Genomic DNA, 25,538 nt, shown 5'->3' on the forward strand with positions numbered 1-25,538 from the left:
CAAAACAAAACCAACCATGTGGCACAGACAGTTTACTGTGATTTGGTCTTTTGAGAACAAAGAGGGGGAGACCCTGGCGAGGGGGAAGAGACAAACACTGCTGGTCTTCCTTTAAAATGGCTGAATCTCATAATATTTATGTCTTTTATTTGGTCAAAAATGGCATGTATAAGGGTGGCACGGTGGCGCAGTGCCTCGCAGTTAGGAGTCCCAGGTTCGCTTCCTGGGTCCTCCCTGCGTGGAGTTTGCATGTTCTCTCCATGTCTGCATGGGTTTCCTCCCACAGTCCAAAGACATGCAGGTTAGGTGCATTGGCGATTCTAAATTGTCCCGTGTGTGTGCCCTATGGTGGGCTGGCACCCTACCTGGGGTTTGTTTCCTGCCTTGCGCCCTGTGTTGGCTGGGATTGGCTCCAGCAGACCCCCCGTAGTTAGGATATAGCGGGTTGGATAATGAATGGATGGATGACTTGTATAAGCTATTTTACAATTTGTGTGCGATCGCAAGCCGTGGATCAATATTTGACAAGTGTCTTGGTGTGGAAAATGAACGTTTCTGGTAAGTTTTTAAGTTTTGATTTCCGGTGGTGCTTTGTTCCTCATTTCCTCCATTGTAAAGTGCCAGTGTGGGTAAGATATTTTTTGAAATTCATAGAAATTGTTTAACTTTAGAACATAATTTATGGCCGTTATGCCATATTTGTGAAGAAATAACTTTGACTTGAAAAATACCGAACTTATCCTTTCATGTGTCATCGGAATGAACATTTAGCATAGTCTGAGACAGTTTATTAAATCCCAAAATTAAATAAGAATGATGGCAATCGGAGGGTTAATGAGCCCTACTGTGGGCTCCTAATCTCACTATTGACTTTGCTCAGTCAGCTAAACAGATTTTTCCGTTTGCACTATTTGTATAAATCAGCCCTGTCATGGCTCCTACACAAAGACACTACAGAATAGATGTAAATGTGTTAAACTGGAGTCCGAGTTACACAGCTTTGGCCAGAGGCACTGCTCTTTAATTTGCTTACTGTTAGTAATGCCAGTTTCAATCTGATCCCAGCTCTGTGTCCCTGTGTCAGTCACCGGCTCCTGATCTGGGACAACTCAGACATGCTGACTGTTTTTGCTACAGGCAGCACACAGCAGCACCGCCTGCTCCAGACTGTAGGCTTTGTTGACCAAGGGCTGCTCACACTTCATGCAGGCAAAGTGTTGCTTGTGCCAAGCCAGTCCGTCTGCCAGCTGGTAATCCTCCGTGAAAATGAGCTGAAAGGTAAATGCAACATATTTAATCAGGGAGTTGTTTTGAGATGTTAATGGAAAATAAACTTATTTTCTAAATTGACTTGTCTAGTTCAGGACTTGGGCAGCCCGTCCCAATTTAAGCAGTAGATGGTAAGGCAGGTACCAGGAAAAAAAAGAGAACTACCATTTTAGAATAATAGCTGGTATGACATATTAACAGTGATCTGTTGACAGAGAGAAGACAACCACCGTTCAAGTTGTGAAGGTGGTATGATGACCACCTTTTGGTATGCACGCTGTCACGCATGCACGTCAGAAGGTCACCATCCAGGTTCCTCCCAGGTATGTAATACCACTGTGGGCAGAGAGGGGGCACTGCAGCTAACTGTATTGTCTCCCTTTGCCTCTGGAGTGCTGAGAAACCACCCAGTGAGTGCAATTGACTCCGCCCCTTCAGGTCCCGGGACCATAAAAATTCCCAGCAGCCCGAAAGGAGGCGTCACTCACTGACTTGAGTGCAGAAGACACACTTGGCACAAAACACCTCCTATACTGTAAAGAAGCCTTGATAGGCAGCAGTTTATTTGATAGAACACCAGAGGGCGACAGTTTTCATGTATATTTGTGCTATTGAGCGCAATTTCATTTTCAGATTATAAGTAAATGGGGAAAGCTGGGTTGGCGCCCCAACGTTTATCGAGGTTTTCAACCTGTCGTTACCTCAGATGACCACAACACTTACCTGTCAACCAGGAAATCCAGAAGAATAAATAATAATAATAAATGTACATGTATATAGCACTTTTTCAATATTTAGAAGTAAAGTGGGGATTCATTTTAACTATTACCAATGCAACGCATCCACCTGGATGATGCAATGGCAGCCATTTTGCGCCAGCGCACTCACCACACAAAAGTTCTTTGGTCATTAAAGGGTGAGAGAGAGTGAGACAATTAGAGACGGGGGATAATCGGGGGGCCAGAATGACCAGGCCATGGAGGACAATTTAGCTTGGAAATCAGGATACACCCTACACATTATGAAGGATGCCCAGAGATCTTTAATGACCACAGAGGGTAAGGACCTTGGGGGAGTCCCACTTTGTAACCCGGGCAGCACTGGGTAACTTAGCTCGTTGTGGTGCAACACCAATGTGTCAGTTTTACATTTTGGCTGTTGTGCCAAGCTTATAGCCAATTACATCCATCCATTATCCAATCTCCTATATCCTAACTACAGGGTCACGGGGGTCTGCTGGAGCCAATCCCAGTCAACATAGGGTGCAAGGCAGGACAAAAAAAACTTGGGGAAGGGCACCAGCCTAACGCAGGGCACACACACAGCACACACTAGGGACAATTTAGAATCGCCAGTGCACCTAACCTGCATGTCTTTGGACTGTGGGAGGAAACCCACGCAGACACGGGGAGAACATGCAGACTCCATGCAGGGAGGACCCTAGCCAATTACAGGCTTGTGAAAAACATTATGGCTGCTGCTGGGTGCATTGCTACACTGTAGGGAGACCCACCATCTTAATGCAGCTGTACCTTTTACCTTATGGATTTTGTAAGCTTTATTTTTAAAATTTCCATCAATCCATTATCCAACCCGCTATATCCTAACTTCAGGGTCACAGGGGTCTGCTGAAGCCAATCCCAGCCAACACAGGGAGCAAGGCGGGAAACAAACCCCGGGCAGGGCGCCAGCCCACCGCAGATTTTTAAAATTTGAAAACTCCAATTTTAAGGACAGACCACGATGTATACTGTACTGAGAATGTTCATCTTACTGGATCATCTGTGCATTCAGCATGTCCTGCTGCTACTGAAGTCAATCTGGAGTGTAACTGGCCTTTCCCTAATATTAAACCACAGAAAGTGACCGTTTAATTCAAGCCGTACGACTTTCTAGTGCAACTTTAAAACGGGCTCACCTCATCGCAGCCGGTGCAGCGTGGCTTCTCTGTCTCGCAGTAATGACGGCCACACATCAAAGTCTGGTTCTTCCAAAAGTAGATCAAGTCCACCAGGGGCTCCCGACACTTGGAGCACACAAAGCAAGCTGGGTGCCAGAGGCGCTCATATCCTCCCCTCTCTGCATACACAGCTGGGTGTTCTTTCTTCACCGTTTGCTTGCAGTGCTCACAGTGCTGTGGATGAAACAAATGAGTTTGAATTGAAGGCTTTGGTTTTACAGCAGTGTGGTCACATCAAAGGCTCTCCCATCCATTCCTTTAAATCACTTTTTCCCATTAGAGGGTAGATAGATTGAGGTAGAGATAGATAGGTTGACAGGTGATGTCCTTTTATAAGGAATTCAGAAGACATTCTGGTCAGAGTGGATGAAGACGGCAGAACCTAATCCATGTTAGAGAGAAAGGGGACCACAGTGGCTTTTAAATGTCGCTGTCTGGCAGCTTTCCTTCTGCTTGTGGTGACACTCAGTCCCAGATTAGGAAAAGCTGCCCCCTGGAGCCTCTTGAGAGCTTCTGACATCTGGGGGATGCAGGGACACATGAAATGTGCTGTATGATAGATAGATAGATAGATAGATAGATAGATAGATAGATAGATAGATAGATAGATAGATAGATAGATATGAAAGGCACTATATAGGATAGATAGATAGAGATATATGAAAGGCACTATATAATAGATAGATAGATGGATTTTAGTATAGTAGACAGGATAATAGATAGATACTGTAGATAGATTTTAGTATAGCAGGCAGGATAATAGATAGATAGATAGATAGATAGATAGATATGGTGTAGTAGGTAGGAATAGATAGATAGATAGATAGATAGATAGATAGATAGATAGATAGATAGATAGATAGATAGATAGATAGATAGATAGATATGGTGTAGTAGGTAGGATTAGAAAGATAGATAGATAGATACTTTATTAATCCCAGGGGAAATTCCCATACTCCAGCAGCAGCATACTAATAAAGAACAATATTACATTAAAGAGTGATAACAAAGCAGGTATAACAGACAATAACATTGTATAACGTTTACCCCTTTTCACCGAGTTGACTGTCGCCCAGTTGCCACTGACCTCTATAAATATCCATCCATCCATTATCCAACCCGCTGAATCCAAACACAGGGTCACAGGGGTCTGCTGGAGCCAATCTCAGCCAACACAGGGCACAAGGCAGGAACCAATCCCGAGCAGGGTGCCAACCCACCGCAGGACACACACAAACACAATTTAGAATCGCCAGTCCACCTAACCTGCATGTCTTTGGACTGTGGGAGGAAACCCATGCAGACACGGGGAGAACATGCAGACTATAACTATCACTGCGCCACCGTGCCACCCCTCTATAAATATATGCACTACATTTGTTACTACTGTTTTTACTATTAAATGTTGTGATTATTTATGTCGTGTCATTTTCTGACCTGCTTTATCCAGACCAGGGTAATGGGGGGTGCTGGAGCCTATCCCAGCTAGCATAGTTCGCAAGGCAGGAACAAACCCTGAGCAGTGCACCAGCCCATCACAGGGTGAACACACAAACCAAACACACACTAAGGACAATTTGCCATCGACAAGTCACCTAACCAGCATGTCTGTGGACTGTGGAAGGAAACCGAAGCATCTGGAGAAACATGGGGAGAACATGCAAACTCCACGCAGGCAGGACGCAGAACACGAACAATGGTCTCCTTACAACAAGGCAGTAGTTCTACCGCTGTGCCACCCTGTTTATTTATGTATGTATTACTATTTCAATTTATTATTATCTATTCATTTATCTATTACTTTTTATTTATTTAATTATCTCTATGTATAGTGGAGCGCTCTACTTGTCTTGCACTTGTCCTTTGTTAATGTACTGTATATGTTGCACTGTGGTCCTGCCACTGTATTCTGCAATATAGTGTATGAATGGTATGACAGTAAAGCCACAAATCAGAATTAATTCAGAATTATTTAGCCTAGCCAGGTAACCCGTTACGCATGTTTTTAAGATGTAGGAGGAAAATCAGGATACCAATAGGAAAAAGCCATGCAGACGCACGAGGACATGCACATTTCACAAAGATGCCTGTCCCGGCCAGAATGTAGACAGGGACCCCTGGAGTAAAAGCAAAATAACAGCTAGTTACACACATGATTAAACACTTAATTGAGGCTTTGTAAGTGTTATGAAGCCCCCAAGAAGCCTTTGTTCCTAGCTTGATATATAATAGTAAATACGTAATCAGTGCAGTTCTTCAGTTCCTAAACTAAACTGCCATCGTCGGGACGTCTGCACAAGTGTTGGTGGAAAGAGACTACTGGCTGTCAATATTTGGCACCATAGCATAACATAACATTGTCGGACCTCCTCATTCCAGGTCAGGGTCGGTCCGCCTGTCTGGTCAGATGTTGGTGCAAGGAAGGAGGCAATCCTGGACAGGCACCGTACCGTTATAGTGCCCACTCGTACACACAACGCCACGCTCACACAGAAGAACGAGGCCGGTTTGGAACTACAAAAATATTCTACAGAACATAAAAACATTGAAGTTGCTCAGTTTTGTTAATATTACTTTTCCTACGAGTATCAACAGGATGGATGTTCTGTGCCATAACACTTGTTTTTTTTTTTTTTTGTCTTTAGTTCCACACATCACAATCACAAATGTAAATAAGTTACTAAAACCTTTTTGAAGCCTTTAAACTTGCTGATTAAAGCAATATCGTGCTTTTTTTTTACAAAAAACTGAAAATCCTACTTCTATCGGTCGTCTTTCATTTTCTGCTGGACCGTTTCCCAGATTGCTGCTATTAAATCTCCTGACAGACTTTCATCCTGGTGAACTGCAAGAAAGCCACAACCCACAATTAATAACGAGCCCAGAGATTTTAAAATACTAATCCATATGAAAGACCACACCAAATTAAAGTAGTGGGGAGGAACATCTGCTGCAGCGTTTCTGCTTTTGCAGATGAACCAAGATGTAGGACTAGGCCAGAAGGAAGTCTGCCACACTCAAAGCACACATAAGCAAACCTGGAACTTCCATCTGAGTCTCATTTTATTATCTAAAGACCATCTACTGTACATAATCCAAAGCCTCTATAAAGTTCACAGAGTTCCTTAGTTTTAACTTCATTCCTTTATCGCCATTAAGCACGTCAAGTCTGTTGGTGGGATTGCAGCAATTTCAACACCTAATTAAAGCAACTGTTTGGCTATTAAAATTCTTAGGAATTATCTTCTCGGTATTTCTGTTCATTTGAGGGTGAAAATATGCTAAAGCTATTCAGTTTACGAAGCAGCTTTGTTCAGCCTCCAGGCATGACAACAGATCTATGAACACACACACACACACTTGTGCACTGGTTCACGTTTTACAGAAGACAGAACCACAGACATTACAGGGTTAACCATCCCAGACATTTAGGAAGATTCTTCTCAATTTTTTAACTTGATACAATTTAGATGACAGTCCTACGATGGCACAGGGTACAAAAAGGAAGTGTCTGTGTTACAGGTGATCTTTTTCTTTAAGTTGCTTCTTTTTTTCTTCTTAAACTCTGTGCATTTGTTACAGTTGTTTTTGTTGGTTTATTTCTGACTTAAAGACTTAATAGATAGATAGATAAAATACAGAAGGCACTATATTACAGACAGATTGACAGATAGATACTTAGAGATGAAATCTATATACAGTATATAAAATGTGTGTTGTATGTATGTGTGTTCCAGCATCATTTCCAAACGGCTGGAGTGATTTTCATGAAACTTGGTACACGTGTTTCTCAATGGTCGACTAAAAATACTGTGGGGTGAAATCAACCCTAACCAACCCCCTTCTGGGTAGGATGGGGGGTGATCTTGTGGTCTTGTATGTGTGTTATCATCCTATTGACACTCGGAACGACCATCAGAGGTGACTGGCAGCATTCTTTATGTTTGAGCCCCACCATCGCGCCCACCTGTTGATTTTGAAATTAAATTGAGTTGGCCGGTTCTGAGCGTCAACTGGATGATAACATACATACAAGACCACCAGACAAGCACATTAGTGAGTCTTCATTGTTTGTTAATTTAATTTTATTTTTAAAGTTGTGTTTTTTTTATTATATTTTTCTCAAACAATTAAAAAAAAAAAAAGCACTTAATTTTTCTCCTGGTTAATGCCGGGTATTTCAGCTATGTTACCTAGTGTGCTATATAATACATAGATTGACCGATAGATACGAAATTTGCTGTATAATAGATAGATAGATATGAAAGGCACTATATAATAGATAGATAGATAGATAGATAGATAGATAGATAGATAGATTTTAGTATAGTAGGCAAGATAATAGATTTTAGTATAGTAGGCAGGATAAGATATCTGACAATATCCTGCCCGACAGTAGGTTGACAGGTGATGTCCTTTTATAAGGAATTCAGAAGACATTCTGGTCAGAGTGGATGAAGACAGCAGAACCTAATCCATGTTAGAGAGAAGGGGGACCACAGTGGCTTTTAAATGTCGCTGTCTGGCAGCTTTCCTTCTGCTTGTGGTGACACTCAGTCCCAGATTAGGAAAAGCTGCCGCCTGGAGCCTCTTGAGAGCTTCTGACATCTGGGGGATGCAGGGACACATGAAATGTGCTGTATGATAGATAGATAGATAGATAAATGGATAGATAGATATGAAAGGCACTATATAGGATAGATAGATAGATATATATGAAAGGCACTATATAATAGATAAATAGATAGATTTTAGTATAGCAGGCAGGATAATAGATAGATAGATAGATAGATAGATATGAAAGGCACTATATAATAGATAAATAGATGGATTTTAGTATAGTAGGCAGGATAATAAATAGATACTGTAGATAGATAGGTACTGTAGATAGATTTAGTATAGCAGGCAGGATAGTAGATAGATAGATAGATATGAAAGGTACTATATAATAGATAGATAGTAAGATAGATAGATAGATAGATAGATATGAAAGGTACTATATAATAGATAGATAGTAAGATAGATAGATAGATAGATTTTAGTATAGTAGGCAGGATAAGATATCTGACTATATCCGGCCCGACAGTAGGTTGACAGGTGACATCCCTTTATAAGGAATTCAGAAGACATTCTGGTCAGAGTGGATGAAGATGGCAGAACCTAATCCATGTTAATGAGAAGGGGGACCACAGTGGCTTTTAAATTTCGCTAGCTGGCAGCTTTCCTTCTGCTTGTGGTGCCACGCAGTCCCAGATTAGGAAAGGCTGCCCCCTGGAGCATCTTGAGAGCTTCTGAGATCTGGGGGATGCAGGGACACATGAAATGTGCTGTATGATAGATAGACAGATAGATATGAAAGGCACTATAAAATAGATAGATAGATAGTCAAGGACAGCTTTCACTGTCATTGCTACAAAAAATGAGGTGCCATGGAGGAAACAAATTCTGAAAGGAAATGAAAGGAACCATTATGTAGCTTTACAGGCACCTGAAGGTTCAGGGGTGCAGGCACACCAAGATCCAGTATAAGGAGACCCTGGAGCAAATGGAAGGTCATCCCAGACCTCATAAGTGTTTCCAGGACTTGGCTAGTATGGGGCACAAAATCTCCTTACATCTAGACCACCTTTGAGTGCAGAGTTAGATGTTCTGCCAAAGTGACACTTGGAAAGCCAAATGGGCTGTTGGAAGAGACCAGGTGATGAAACTGTAAGTCAGACAATTGATCGATCAAGCAATAGATAGACAGACAGATATGAAAGGCTCTTTAGGATAAATAGAGAGAGAGATGGATGTGAAAGGCACACCAAACTGACTAAAAATAATAAAATCGGGAGTGGACTTTCTCGTATACTCAGATATGGGGATGGATATTTGAGGAGTGAAATCACAAGACAATGATTCTATTTTTATATTATGTACATTAAAGAACCATCAACAACAAATCCAATCAAATGAATAATATATTGAACAATTATTATAAAAGTCATGTTGAATACAATGGACTAAAAAAGTACCATTTTAGCTCAAAAGTTGACAGAAATCTATGTTTTATACCTAATACTTGTATGCAAAATTTGGTTGATTTAAGTGAAAGTGTACTCGGGTTATTGTGTTTGCATACACACACAGACAATATTCCAAAGATGGTATTTTTGGACGATTACAATACTTTCCCTACGAGAAAGCAAATCGGACTCAGGGAGGTCTAAAACGTCGAGATTCATCAAAATCTCAAAGTCAAAATTTTGGACGATTACAATACCTTCCATATACTTTGTATACGAGGAAGTAAAAAGTGAAAAGGTGTTGTCATTTCTACACGTGTGACCGAAACTTATGCAAATCCCCGTAAATGAGAGTCTGCAATGTGCACTTTAATCACATCCGAATTGTTTGATTTGTATTGTTTAAACTATGGAACAGAATGTTCAAAATGTGTCCTTGTCCCAAACATTATGGAGGGCACTGCTGAGCATCCGCTTGATTTTATCACATAACTTACACAACCAAAAGAATGCAAACTGATTTTTTTCCCCCATTTCAGAACTCCACATAATTAAACCTGCCATTTTCAATTTTAGCACCATAAGAACGTAGATGTAAAACTCATAACCAAACATCTGTTGTATATTTAAAGTATGTCTTTATATATCCTCACAGCTTATTATTTGCTAAAGACTTTGCATTTGTTAAGGAGGATTTTATGTCTGGATTTGAGAAGGTCATGTGAGGACCTAGGTTCAGCATCTCAAAATTCTCAGAGGTATCAGCAACATTTTTTCAGTTTAATGAAGAGAGGCGAGATTGAGTTGGTTTGGACGACTGCAGAGGAGAGATGCTATGAGAGAAGGGTGCTAAGGATAGAGCTGCCAGGTAAGAGGAGAAGAGGAAGAAGGCCTAAGAGAAGGTTTATGGATGTGGTGAGAGAGGACATGCAGGTGATGGGTGTGACAGAACAAGATGACAAGGACAGAAAGATATGGAAGAAGATGATCCGCTATGGCAACCCCTAATGGGAGCAGCCAGAAGAAGAAGAAGAAGAAGAAGGAGAATGAAGACTCATACAACAGAACATGTCAAAAGTATGGGAAGGGCGTTCAGGAGAGAAACAAGTACTTTTAAAATCAAAAGATTTTGGGAATCTGGGCTAAACAGATATTCCCAACCATACTGCAGAGGCTGCTGAGATATTTGAGATACACTTCAGCAATTAAAAGCTGGTATGAATTAAATGTTTTTTATTCTAATTTGCATATTTTTGCTTTAATGGATATCACTTCAGATTAGAAATGGAAATAAAAAATATATATTTTCAGGAAATAAAAGCTAACCTAAAAGGGGTGGTTAGTGGCTGTATAATAATAATTATTATTATTTAATAATTGCCATTATTAGTGTATAAATGGATATAAATAATTGCATGTAAACGACTCGCCGAAATATGTTGTATGTAAACGATACTGTTTTAAACGTTATTGTTTTTTCATCAGAAAACCCGGTTTCCACGTCTACCTGTATTAGTTTAAATGGCACTTTTGCCACTCGCAATATGGCGGACGCCAGAGTGAAGGCACTTCCAATTAAATTGCCATCAGAAAATTGTTTGTTCATAGTCCTATGTTCTGTTTCTTTCTTTCACCGATTATAGATTCCCAGGCAACGCCGGGTACTCCTGCTAGTACAATATAATGTAAACTTAAGACCTATTGTGGTACACTACAAGTGCACTGTAAGTGAGCGAGCAAAAGGTCAAAGGGTATTTAACCGAGTTTAGTATTCTGATGGCCTGGGGGAAGAAGCTCCTGTTAAATCTGGTCGTTCTGCATTGCATACTGCGGTAACGTTTTCCAGAGGGCAGAAGTTCAAACAACCCATGTGCCGGGTGTGTGGGATCTTTTATGATCTTAATGGATCTGCTCTGGCAACGTGAGTAGTGTAATTCTTGAACAAATGGGAGTGAGGACCCGATGATTTTCTCCACTGTCCTCACCCCTCTTCGAAGTATCTTCTGTTCAGTGACAGTGCAGCTACCATACCAAACTGAGATGCTGCTGGTCAATGTACAGTACTTTCTATACAGGGTGGTCCAGATCGTCTGGGTGACTTTGATTTATGCGGGGACGATTCCAGTTTGGTGTGAAGACGATTCTTCACGTCGTCAGTTCGCACACTTCTCGATGGTCTGGGATTTTTCGGGTGATTTTCTATGTAATGAACTTAATAAGATATAGCATAATGAAAATTGCATAATTAGATCTGGACCATCCTATAGGGCCTCTGTAGAAAGTTGTGAGGACAGGAGAAGGAAGGTTTGCTCTTTTCAGACTTTCGAGAAAATGAAGTTGCTGTTGTGCCCTCTTGACAAGAGAAGTGGTGTTTGTGGTCCACGCCAGGTCATCTGTAATGTGCACTCCCAGAAACTTGGTGCTTCTCACTGACTACATGAATTGTAAGCGGCCGGTGTGGCATTTGCTTTCTCCTGAAGTCAACAGTGATCTCTTTTGTTTTGTTGGCGGAATGTGTACACTAGTGATAAAAGTCCTGCCTTCAGTCTCTCAAAAGACAAATGCATCGTGTGGTGGAGGAGAAGACTATCATTAACCTCATGCGTAAGAGCTGCCTCCCCTTTGCACTTCAAAATTCAACCGATGAAACCTCTAGGCTTCATTTAGTGAAATGTGGAGTCGGCGAACAAATATGTGAATGTGTCTAGCAGTGCACATCTGGTTTATGTCTAGCTACTAATTTTTATAAAACAGAAACTGTGGTTTGGCTAAGCGGCGCATTCAAAGAGGACAGGAGCAAAACGTAACCATGGCCGACTATTCTCAGTAATCTTTAATTAGTGGATACTGAGGAGCCAAGCTCTAATAACTAGATAGTCTACTGGGAATACTAAACAAATAAAAAGAAGAGGAAACTTCTTCAAATTAAAAAAAAAAATGTAAATATGACAAAATATTATTCAAAAGTTGATACCCAGAGCTGGAATCGACACCAACTCTCCGCATTCCTGGAGCGGATGAATGGATTAGAAAAATTGGAAGGATGGATAGTAATAAATAAATGTTATTTTAATTAAATTCTTACTAATATCAGAGAAAAATGTACTGGCTAACACTCCTTCATACCTCCATCCAATTTCCAAACTGTACCAGGTGCAAGGTGGCAACCAAGGTTACCACTGGGCACCTACACTCATGCGGACCCACTTAGTGCTACCAGTTAGCCTAAGATACACATCTTCATGGAGTGAACTGTCTCTGGAGAAAACCACTGCACTATTAAGCAGTCCCACATGTACAAAAAAGCCCACTGAAAATGACATGTCATTCGGAGTAGCGTCAAACTCAGATCCTGCAAGGGTTAGGGTTAGGCCACTTTCGTAATTCATAACCAATTAGTGCTGTCTAATCAAACATACTTCATTTTCTTATATTTTTTTGGTTTGCTCATTAAGATTCGTAACCATCAATTGTTTCTTTTTTTCCTTAACCAACACATGACCAGCTAACTCGGGATGGTCTCAAACTCAGTTCCTGGATGGACCACCATTTTCACTCTCACCCGTTTCTTAATCAGAACGCGATTCTTGTAAATGAATCCTGTTCTTTAATTCTATGGCCTCTTAGTGCTCACATTTTGCCCCATATGTGCAGGGTACAAATCTAGCTGGAGCGCAGATTGGGTAGTGATATCACACGAACCCACCCTGCATCTAGGAACACTGAAGTCTTACAAATGGTTGCCCTGATCTGTGCCTCGCTGTAATCTGATCATGGAGGTCTACAGAGGGTTCCTTGGACTTCATGGCTTGGTTTCTGTCCTGACATGCAGTGTGAATTGTGAAACTTCCTATACACAGGTACACGTGAGCCTTCCTAAACGATGTCCAATCCCTTCAATTTGCCAGAGGTGGGCTCCAATCCAGTTCTACAATCAGTCAGTCAGTCATTTTCCAACCTGCTATATCCTAACACAGGGTGATAGGGGTCTGCTGGAGCCAATCCCAGCCAGCACAGGGCGCAAGGCAGGAACAAACCCCTGACAGGGTGCCAGCCCACCGTAGGGCACACCCACACACCAAGCACACACACCGGACAATTTAGGATCGCCAATGCACCTCACCTGCATGTCTTTGGACTGTGGGAGGAAACCCACGCAGACACGGGGAGAACATGCAAACTCCACGCAGGGAGGACCCAGGAAGCGAACCGGGGTCTCCTAACTGCGAGGCAGCAGAGCTACCCACTGCGCCACCCCTATCCTAAAATCACCAATGACTAATTACTATATATAATACAAATATGTACATTAAACCCTCCCACAACACAAATACAAAAATGGATTGGATAAACACAGCAGTTGAAAATGTGGTGAAAAATGTCTCCCAAAATAAAGTCCGGCAGTATTGAAAACTGGCTGTGCCTCCTCGCGACAACAAGACGACCTCACCATACACGTCCTGGCAATGGTTGGAATGGATTTGAACCCCGGGGTTCCTTGGCTCTGGCTATTGTGCTGTAGGATTGGTAGTTGAAAAAGCAGGCATTGGAATTAAGTAATAAATAGCAGTTGTATAGCTGTAGAGTTTGTAGATGGGTGGTAAATTGTCTTCTCCACCCACCCCACTCCTCACCGCTCAACTGTCGCCTCCTGATTCGTCTTTGCTCTTCTTTTTTAAGTTTAAAATATCCCGGGTGTACAGTACCTCATAAAGGCGAGTACACGCCTCACATTTGTGTAAATATTTTATTATATCTTCTGCGGTGGGCTGGCGCCCTGCCCAGTGTTTGTTTCCTGCTTTGCGCCCTGTGTTGGCTTGGATTGGCTCCAGCAGATCCCCGTGACCCTGTGTTAGGATATAGAGGGTTGGATAATGGAGGGATGGATTTATTATATCTTTTCACGGGACAACACTGAAGATGCAACACTTTGATACAATGTAAAGTTGTCCGTGTACAGCAGGCGGAGTGGTGGATCTGAGTTTAGGGATCTGCACTGGCAATCGGAAAGCTGCCGGTTCGAATCCCATAGATGCCAAAAGGGACTCTGCCCTATTGGGCCCATGAGCAAGGCCCTTAACCTGCAATTGCTGAGCGCTTTGAGAAGTGAGAAAAAGCGCTATATAAATGAAAAGAGTTATTATTATAAATTTGCTGTCCCCTCAAAATAACTCAACACACAGCCATTAATATCTAAACCGCTGGCAACAAAAGTGAGTACACCCCTAAGTGACAAATGTCCACATTGTGCCCAATTACCCATTTTCCCTCCCCGGTGTCATGTGACTCGTTAGTGTTACAAGGTCTCAGGTGTGTTAAATTTAGTGTTCTCGCTCTCACACTCTCTCATACTGGTCACTGGAAGTTCAACATGGCACCTCAAGGCAAAGAACTCTCTGAGCATCTGAAAAAAAGAATTGTTGCTCTACGTAAAGATGGCCGAGGCTATAAGAAGATGGCCAACACCCTGAGACTGAGCTGCAGCATGAAGGCCAAGACCGTACAGCGACAGGATTAACAGGACAGGCTCCACTCAGCACAGGCCTGGCCATGGTGCATGTGCTCAGCGTCATATCCAGAGGTTGTCTTTTGATAACAGACGTATGAGTGCTGCCAGCATTGCTGCGGAGGTCAGCCTGTCAGTGCTCAGACCATACGCCCGCCGCACACGCCATCAAATTGGTCTGCATGGCTGTCATCCCAGAAGGAAGCCTCTTCTAAAGATGATACACAAGAAAGCCCGCAAACAGTTTGCTGAAGACAAGCAGACTATGGACATGGATTACTGGAACCAAGTCCTGTGGTCTGATGAGGCCAAGATAAACTTATTTGGTTCAGATGGTGTCAAGCGTGTGTGGCGGCAACCAGGTGAGGAGTACAAAGACAAGTGTGTCGTGCCTACAGTCAAGCATGGTGGTGGGAGTGTCATGGTTTGGGGCTGCATGAGTGCTGCCGGCACTGGGGAGCTACAGTTCATTGAGGGCACCATGAATGCCAACATGTACTGTGACATACTGAAGCAGAAACTGGGCCGCAGGGCAGTATGCCAACATGATAACGACCCCAAACACATGTCCAAGTCGACCACTGAGGGTAAAGGTGCTGGACTAGCCAAGCATGTCTCCAGACCTAAACCCTATTGAGCATCTGTGGAGGGGGGCCTCCTCAAACAGAAGGTGAAGGAGCGCAAGGTCTCTAACATCTACCAGCTCCGTGATGTCGTCATGGAGGAAAGGAAGAGGATCCCAGTGGCAACCTGTGAAGCTCGTGTGAACTCCATGCCCAAGAGAGTTAAGGCAGTGCTGGAAAATAATGGTGGCCACACAAAATATTGACGCTTTGGGCACAATTTGGACATTTGTCACTTAGGGGTGTACTCACTTCTGTTGCCAGCGGATTAGACATTAATGGCTGTGTGTTGAGTTATTTTGAGGGGACAGAAGATTTACACCGTGATACAAGCTGTACACGGACTACTGTACATTGTGTCAAAGTGTCATAACTTCAGTGTTGTCCCATGAACAGACATACTAAATTATTTACAAAAATGTGAGGGGTGTACACACTTCTGTGAGAAACTGTATCTGGTGTGTAAACAGGTGATTTACGTCTCGGGGCTGCGGTCTCTCTCCATCATCCATCCCCTCTGCACTTACGGGGACAACATTCACTGACGCACACATAACGGACAAACACAGAATATACTATCATTATGTAGGCCCGCTACAACCGTAACAGATCACGCTGTCTGTAATTGAGCTTCCCAGAATGCTGCACTGCTCTGTGCCGTTTGCCCTTTTTGTCATAGCTCATGACAACTGGAAAAACTGTTTTTATTCAAGACAGCAACTCAACGTTGAAAGTTACAGAAGTAGATGGCATTATTTCATCTGTAATCGCCACTTTTGAAAATATTACTGGTCAATTTAAATTTGCACTTTTTTTTTTATGTTTTACGTTTTTTCTCTGAAGAAGCTACCGGCTTTATTAGAGACTTTAATCCAAATTTGAATACGAGTGGACTTGATGGGCAGACAGTGGGTCCCTCAAAGAGTAAACATGGGGCACCGAAGCTCCAGGAGGTTTACCTTCAACTTGGGTCACGGTTTCCTATTCCACCCAACGCTGAAAAGATTTGTCCCGAGACATAAAAACGTCTTAAATTCACGCACATTTCTAAGCTTGTTAGCTAATTGTGTAATGGCTTTCAAAATAGTTCCCAATTTGTAAAGTGTGAAATGGTGCTATAGCAACGTAGAGTCTGCTTCATTCCATAAGGAACCAATCAGAGATAATTTGCAAAGAAACTTACAAAAACATCTTCTGTATTCATTAGTATTGAATTACGCACCCAAATCCCTCCTGTTCAATGAGATCCAGATTTCGCTCACAGCATTTACAGCCTGAAGCGGTAGCTGTGAAAAAGCAACGTCAAAGATTAAAGCACTTTGAAAGCCACATTGGAGTCTGGAACCCGTTATTGTATTTGGGATGATCCAATGCTGAAACAAAGAGAAAATACATACAGTATACGGGTGGAAAGTTGATCCCATCCGCTATTTCTTAAAATTCTGCATTAAAGCTACTCTGCCCTTGAAGGTCACATCTATTTCAGCCAGGTTGTGTGGTCATGCTCCAATGAATTAACAAGCCAACAGTGTGACCCACTAGTGCCTGGGGGCGATCAAGGAAGACGTTAAGCCACTGAATGCCTACATCAGCCTGGGCACGTCTCTTACCATTATAGAAATATGGAAACAACTCCATTGTACCCAAAAAACACCTGGGAAGTTATCCACTAGGAAATGCTGAGTAGAAAATCATTGTTGGTGGGCCTCACCAGTATGTACCAGTTTTTGGCTATTGAGTGACTGCTTTCATTAATATTAATGAATTTAGAATTAAAGAGGGGCAGCACAGTGGCACAGTGGGCACAGCTGCTGCCTCACAGTTAGGTGACCCGGGTTCGCTTCCTGGGTCCATCCTGTGTGTAGTTTGCATGTTCTCCCCGTGTCTGCATGGTTTCCTCCCACAGTCCAAAGACATGCAGGTTAGGTGCATTGGCGATCCTAAATTGTCCCTAGTGTATGCTTGGTGTGTGTGTGTGTGAGCCCTGTGGTGGGCTGGGATTGTCTCCAGCAGACCCCCGTGAACCTGTAGTTAGGATATAGCGGGTTGGATAATGGATTCATGGATGGCGACCTGGCCAGCACACTAACACTTCCTTGAAGTCCTCAAGTGTCTGTCCACCTGTTGACACCATCAAGGGTGGCACTGTAGAAATATAGAATCGACTGTAGCCTATTATAATTAAATGTATTAATAAACATCATCAGTCAGCAGATGTACTTCAGAACAGGTAATCAACCTGAAGGTAAGCACGCTCAGGCCTAGCCATTAGAACATTCGAACAATCTGGACAAGAACAGGCCATTCAGCCCAACGAAGCTCGCCAGTCCTGTCCACTTATTTCTTCCAAAAAAACATCAAGTCGAGTTTTGAAAATCCCAAAAGTCATACTGTCCACCACACTACTTGGTCTCTTATTCCAAGTATCTATCATTCTTTGTGTGAAGAAAAACTTCCTAATGTTTGTACGAAATTCACCCTTAACAAGTTTCCAACTGTGTCCCCGTGTTCTTGATGAACTCATTTTAAAGTCACCGTCTCGATCCACTGCACTAATTCCCTTCATAATTTTAAACCCTTCACTCAGGTCATCTCTTAATCTTCTTCTCCTTAAACTGTTAAGGCTCAGCTATTTTAATCTTTCCTCATAACTCATCCCCTGTAGCCCTAAATCAGCCTAGTTGCTCTTCTCTGGACCTTTTCTAGTGCTGTTATGTCCTTTTTGTAGCCTGGAGACCAAAACTGCACCCAGGACTCCAGACGAGGCCTCACCAGTGTGTTATAAAGCCTGAGCAGAACCTCCTGTGATTTGTACTGCACACATCAAGGCGCTATATAACCTGACAGTCTGTTAGCCTTCTTAATGGCTTCTGAACACCGTAGGAAAGTCACTAGCTTAGAGTCCACTACGACTCCTAAATCCTTCTCATAAGGTGTTGCTGGTACTTTGATGGGTGTCCTTCATAAAAGATTAGGGTGTATTGTGATGCTTGGCCAAATTGCCCAGCATAGCCTACTCATTCTGGGCCCCTAATCATCCTCCGTCTCTAAATGGCTAACTCTTTCAGCCCTTTAACATCTAACAACTAATGTGTGGTGAGTGTAATGAAGCGAAATGGTTGCCATTGCATCGTCTAGGTGGATGCTGCACATTAGTGGTGTCTGAAGTGGCTTCCCCCTCACTATGTAAAGCACTTTGAGTAGTGAGAAAAACACTGTATAAATTTAAGGAATTATTATTATCATCATAGAACTATGTTTACTACAAAAGGCCCTGTATACCAACTATGCTGGACTGACTATTATGTTCAAAAACGTGACTCTGCCTCCTACAGATAAAATTATACTTGTAGTCCACAATGAGTCCTTTATCTCGTCCTGCGTCTCCTGAGCTCTCCTCACTATGATTAATACACACAGAGCCTGTGATTCAAGGAATCAGCATTTTATTTACTATGGGGGCGGGCTGTCCCTGTCACTACCTGTTCTGTGCTACATTGTAAGGAGCATAATGTACTTAATCCAGCAAAAATGCAACGTACAATGAACCTAATGTTCATAATATTCTAATTATGGTCATCTAATTTACCCATAAAAAAAAAATGCGTGTGATGTGCATATCTGACTGGAATACCAATCAGGTAGTGACATTACACATACCTGCATGTACCGTAAATTATTCTTGCATGCGCAAACCAAATCAGACAGATTGGTCAGCAACATCCCCATCCAACATGACTCCTGTACTTCTGTGATGTCCTGCGATGTCACACTGGCCTTGCAAAGTATTATGGGACACTAGTTTTAAAAAAAAAAACTGCCTAAGCCAGCCGCAGGGAAGTATTTAGCAGACTGGCAAAATAAATGGCTCATTTAAAAATAAAGCATTGAATGAAACTAACAAGCAAGACACCCTGTCATATTGTATTATGGTTTTAATATGTCTGAATTTTTAAAAACCTTTCTCATTTCTGGTCTGAGATGTTCTTCCACACATTTTACTAAATAAGTATTTAAGTACTCACTGTGACCAATGAGATTGACTTCCATATTGAAGAGCGTGTATCATTGGTTTATTTGTCCAAGTGGCATAGGATGTGTATGTAAACCAGAAACTGAAATCTTAACACGGTCAGTGGTTAGTCGATCTGGTGAACTCTCATGATAGAGCAAAGCAATCATATTCCACAGAACGCTTTAATTGGAAACCTAAAACTCAGCCAAACGAAACCCGTATTTTCTTTTTTAGGTCAAATTCTAGCAAAATTATGGAACCCTTTGTGTAAGAGCCATTTTCCTAGATCTATAAGATTCATAAATATTTTATGAGATGACAATTCATAATCTATGGGAGGTTCCTATAACCCCCATAAGTAGAATTGTATTGGTATATTCTTGCCATTTCTAACAGCTTTGAGTAAACATTATTCTTCAGTTAGTGACCAGCCTTGACATGTGTAAGGCATAGAGGGCATATGGTTTTAAACCGTGCTCGTGCCCACACCTACGGGCACTTTGAGTGTGTGAAGTAACATGTAAAGATAACGCGCTTATATAAGCACGAAGCTGTGCACTTAAGGTGTACAGAAGAAGAAATTAAGAACCTTTAAGTATAGAAAGAAGAAGTAAAGAACTTTTAAGTACAGAAATAACAAGTTTCTCAAGAAAAGCTAAGTTTATGGAAGATACATTTTTCCTTTTTTTGCCTTTGATTCTACGTGTGTAACTATTTTTTCCTTTTTTCTTGTGTGGATTATCTGCTTTTAACTTTCACTCAATACTTTCAAAACGAACCTTTGGACTGAAAGATTTCTTTTGTGCGGCACGCGTTTTGCCCGTGCTCGACTTTGCCTTATACTTCGGCGGCTTCACTTTGGTTTAAGTATTGTGGTATCTATGTTACCAAGCCAATGCATGATTTCCAGCAGCTCTGCTACAGGGGATCTTCATAACAGCCAGTGTGGAACAACAATAGATAACATCATAAAAGAAGCAACCAAAAGATTAGCAACATAAATACAGATAAAATTCAAAAAAGAGAGGGTGGTGTAAAAATACAAATACCGTATTTACGCATGTACCACGCGCACATTTTTTCCCTAAAATTAGCATTAGAAAATCAGGTGCGCGTCATACATGAGGAAATGTAATTCTGTAATGTTTACTTCTTCTGCTTGGACTTGCACTCTCTCTCACTTGCCTGCTCACGCACTCTCTCTCTCTCTCTCGCTCGCTTGCTCTGTCTCTCTCTCTCGCTCGCTTGCTCTCTCTCTCTCTCTCTCTCTCTCTCTCTCGCTCGCTTGCTCTGTCTCGCGCTCGCTTGCTCTCTCTCTCTCTCTCTCTCTCGCTCGCTTGCTCGCGCTCTTTCTCTCTCTCGCTTGTTTGCATTCTTGCTCTCTCTCGCAATCTCTAAATGCTTCCTATACAATCACAATGCGCGTCATACACGCGGCAAAACAATTTTCTTTGTAAAACTTAGGGTGTTCATTTTACACAAGGGCGCATGGTACACGAGCAAATACGGTACTTTCATAAACAAATACAAAAAATATTTTAAAATGAACAGAATGTGACAATCCCTACCTGCAAAGTGTTACATTGAGTAGCCAATTAAATATTACAGTGTTTTTAATTTAAAATAGCTTTAATCTGACTCTCAGGTGGAAAAGTGCAACTTACATATTCAGCCATCGTGTGAGATTCTCCCAGTGTACCGTTGGGTGCAAGGTGGCCCTCTACTGGCGGCTGCTTCCCATTTTTCTTGTCATCGTCTTTATGAGCACCACCCTCTCCTGGTAGGGCGACCTCCCCAACGCCGAGTGCGTTCTCTTTATACATCTTCACAAAGTCTTCCATTTCTTTCGCCTCCCGCTCTGACAGGTTGTGACACTGGCTGGCATCATGATCGTAGATGGGCAGCTGCTTCATCAATAGCCTTCGTCGGTACTGCGCTCCCTGCGTGCCTGCGACTGGCTGCATTTCTTTAGGAATAAGTTCCATGTAAAGAATTGCCTAAAGGAAAACACAGGCATTTAAACATTACACATGCAACACTGGCATAAAGGTGAGAAACATAAAACTGCACTGATTTTGTTTTTGCTGGACCACCCATCAAATACAGATTTGATAATATTCAATACTAAGTGTGAAGAACTCGTGTTATGTTTAGAAGAGTCTAAAAATGTACACATGTTGTAACATTCAGGTTCATTTGGGGTTTACCTCTTTCAGGGCAGATGTCGACTTTTGTCGAAATTCAGGGGTAGAGTACATTAATCAGTTGTAAATGGGGACAAAACTTGTCATTACGTTTTAGTTTGACTCTCCTTGCTAGATGGAAAGTCAGCTTTGTTGATTCGACCTCGACTTCCTGTGCGTGCACGAGTAGAAAAGAGCAAACAACCTCTAAAATGGCATCGACATCAGCTGAAAGACCAAGGCAAATGTGCAAAGTAAAATTCTCCGTGGATGACGTTTTGCGTTTTATCGCTGAATCGCACTCCAACTTGTTCGACTCTGACTTTGCATGCAAGTGATCTGGAGATGGAAATCGAAAATGAAAGTGAGGTACCAGCATCAGCTGATCGGTCCCCGGTTGATCGTAGTGCTGAATGCGTTTGTGTAGCTGATGCGCCTATGACAATGTTTGCCTGGGAGAACTGCCACTTACGATGACAAGAGGTACAAACCAGACGGCGTCACACTGCCACTGCCACCATCGCCCACTGTGCATTCCTGCTAGCCGTCAAACCACCCGGAGATGGCAAACAGACATCGATAGGAGCCACAACAGGCAGCAACAGACTTTTTATGTTGATGTATGTGTGAAACTATTGTTTTGAGCGGCACGGTGGCGCAGTGGGTAGCACTGCTGCCTCGCAGGAAGGAGACTCGGGTTCGCTTCCCATGTCCTCCCTGCGTGGAGTTTGCACGTTCTCCCCATGTCTGCGTGGGTTTCCTCCCACAGTCCAAAGACATGCAGGTGAGGTGCATTGGCGATTCTAAATTGTCCCCAGTGTGTGCTTGGTGTGTGTGCCCTGTGGTGGGCTGGCACCCTGCCCAGAGATTTGTTCCTGCCTTGCGCCCTGTGCTGGCTGGGATTGGCGACCCCAGTGACCCTGTAGTTAGGATATAGTGGATTGGTAAATGATAGACTGACTGACTATTTTCTGTGCTTTTCAGAGATGTCTGGGAAAAAATATTCGGCCCTCCAAGAGTTAAATTATCTGTTATGAGACTAGGAAAATATATTATTTTTGTTTATTAACTTAATTGAAATGAAAATTTGGGAAAGGGTTATAAAGAGAAGGCTTAACAAAGAGACCACCATAGGGAAGGGGGAGCAGTTTGGTTTTATGCCAGGGAAAGGAACAACTGATGCAGTCTTTACATTGAGAAACACATTCATAGAGGAGTATCAAATAAAACAGAAAGGCAACTACTGCATATTATGATTATTGATTTGGAGAAGGGGCGGCACGGTGGCACAGTGGGTAGCGCTGCTGCTTCGCAGTAATGAGACCCGGGTTCGCTTCCCGGGTCCTCCCTGCGTGGAGATTGCATGTTCTCCCCGTGTCAGCGTGGGTTTCCTCCCACAGTCCAAAGACATGCAGGTGGATTGGCGATTCTAAATTGTCCCTAGTGTGTGTGCTTGGTGTGTGTGTGTGTGTGCCCTGTGGTGGGCTGGCACCCTGCCTGGGGTTTCTTACTGCCTTGCACCCTGTGCTGGCTGGGATTGGCGCCAGTAGACCCCCATGAACCTGTAGTTAGGATATAGTGGGTTGGATAATGGATGGATGGATTTGGAGAAGGTTTATGACAGAGTGCCACATCAAGAGGTCTGGAGGGGCACAAGAGAGAAAGGAGTGCCAGAGAAGTATTTGAGGATTGTCCAGGATGTGTACAAGGGAGTGAGGACTCAGTTTAAGAGCGCTATTGGGATAACAGACAAGATCCCAGCTAGAGTCAGTCGATTGTAGTGAGGCTACATAACACGTCAAGCGGGTTGGCTTTCTGGACTGGCCATTCACTGTATAATGTGGCTGTGAGGGTGTCTAAGGAATATCTTTTCAGGCACTTTTTGTGGACGACCAAGTGTTGGGAGGACCTCGCACGGTAAGGATTCCAGCTGCCATTTGCCGGCGTCATGCTGCTATAACAACTAAGCAGGGAAAGGATGTTTCAGGGGGCAACTTTTCTTTTTAAGGGGAACTGCGGATCGAGGAGGAGGGAAAAAGAAAAAAGCAGAAGGCAAGCAGCGCGGCTATCTACGCTTAAAGGAATACTTCACCCTGGGGCGTCTTATTTGTGGATGGCCACTCCGAAGTTGAAACAGTGCAACGAATCCCCGAGAAGAGGCCAAGGGTTGAGGTTCTCTAGGTGCTCCAATTTGGCGAGTCGGACTCATGTCTAAGTTTCTTCGGGAAGCCGTTTTTGCCTGAGGACTGTTTTTTTCCACTCCATGCTACAGCAATAACTGTACTGCAGTTTCTTTGCTATGTCATGGACTACGTTACAATCTTTCTTTGTTTTTTGAGATCTTTTTTTCTTTATGTCTGTTTCAAACCGGGGATTAAGATTTCGTCGCTGGGGGTACAGAGACTGGGGAGAAGGAATCACAAATGAGCACTCAGTCACCGGGCATGTAAATGTATCAATTGGATTACAATACAGGGTGGTCCAGATCTAATTATGCAGGTCCAGATCGTCTGGATGACTTTGATTTATGCGGAGATGATTCCAGCTCGGCACAAAGACGATTCTTCATGTCGTCAGCTCGTACACTTCTTGATGTTCCGGGATTTTTTGGGTGATTTTCTGTGTAATAAACTTAATAAGTTATAGTGTAATGAAAATTTGCATAATTAGATCTGGACCACCCTATATACTTAACCAGTCCAACTTCCTTCTGATTTTTGCCAAGTATCTCTGCGTATAGGGGAAAAGAAAGGGCGAGGGCCGAATATTTTAATGCTATTTTATCCTTCAGATATCGTTCACTTCCCTTTTGGGTGGTGAAGTGTAGCAATCGCATCTTGTATCGGGCGATTATTACACGATCTTCTTCAAGTCCTTACCTTTTTGATCTGTTTATGGATGTGTCGAGTCATGGGATTCAAACACCAATCCCCCTGGTGCAGGCTGTTTGCTGATGACATTGTGTTGTGCAGCACCAGAAATGTGGAAGTGGAGAGAAAGTTGGAAGAATGGAGAAAAGCTTTGGATGATAGAGGGTTGAAGAAAACAGAAAGAAGAAGACAGAATCACTGAGGATTAATGATGATCAGAATTCAGAAGTTAGCCTACAGGGAGGGCTACTGATAAAAGGGGATGCATTTAAATATCTAGGATCAGTGGTAGCCCGGGATAGAGAATTAGATCCAGAGACAACCCAGTAAGTGCAGTGCAAATGGAACAATTGGAAGAAGGTCGCTGTTGTATTGTGTGATCGAAAAATTAAGGAGCAGGTTAAAGGTCAGGTTTTTAAGACAGTGGTAAGACCAGCAATGATGTATGGAGCTGAGACATGGTGGGCAGTAAAGAAGTTGGATATGGCAAAAATGAGAATGTGAGGAGTTACAATAAGAAATGAGACCATCAGAGGTACAACAAAAGTGGGAGAGAAAGCTAAAAAAGTATAGGAAAGTACGTAAGGTTGAAGTGGCATGGACATGTGATGAGATGTGAGCAAAAGAGTGATGGGAATAGAAGCACAGGAAAGAGAAAGCGAGGGAGGCCAAAGAGGAGATAAATGGATGAAATCAAAGAAGATCTGAAGGTAAAGGGTCTGACTGGCAAGACTGTTTGGAGACGGTGGATCAAGTATATCGACCTCACATAAAAGTGGGAAACGCTGAAGAGGAAGAAGACATTATTTTAAGTTACTTTGGTCTCAAGAGTGTGTGGGTGGGATGGGTGTTAATCTAGGGGTCCCATTGATGGGTAAAGCAGGGTTATCCTGAGTAATACACAAATCATGTCAACTCTCTTTTGCCTGTCTCTTTGTTTTATATTGACATCAAATCTAGAAACAAGCTAACCATTTTGGTAAATAGAAGCAAATTAAGTACATGCCAACATTTTAAAAACACATAACCTACCCACAGAATTGATTTTCCTAAAAAGTGAGCATGTTTCCAAATCTCAAGTTTAAATATTAAATGTGCCTACAA

At 42.5% G+C, this 25,538-nt stretch overlaps 1 protein-coding gene across 1 annotated transcript in view; it reads right to left on the bottom strand.

The window, feature by feature from the left end:
• Nucleotides 1-746: 746 nt before the first annotated feature.
• lmcd1 (LIM and cysteine-rich domains 1) overlaps nt 747-25,538 on the bottom strand; it is an 87,374-nt gene continuing 62,582 nt past the window's right edge. The window contains exons 4-6 of the mRNA XM_039773643.1: nt 21,046-21,378; nt 3,188-3,403; nt 747-1,271 (exon numbers count right to left, since the gene is read on the bottom strand). Coding sequence (XP_039629577.1) covers nt 1,110-1,271; nt 3,188-3,403; nt 21,046-21,378 — 711 coding nt within the window. The 3' untranslated portion in view covers nt 747-1,109. The remainder of the gene's footprint in view (nt 1,272-3,187; nt 3,404-21,045; nt 21,379-25,538) is intronic.

This window comes from Polypterus senegalus, chromosome 12, assembly GCF_016835505.1.
Source record: "Polypterus senegalus isolate Bchr_013 chromosome 12, ASM1683550v1, whole genome shotgun sequence".
Taxonomy (NCBI): Eukaryota; Metazoa; Chordata; class Cladistia; order Polypteriformes; family Polypteridae; genus Polypterus; species Polypterus senegalus.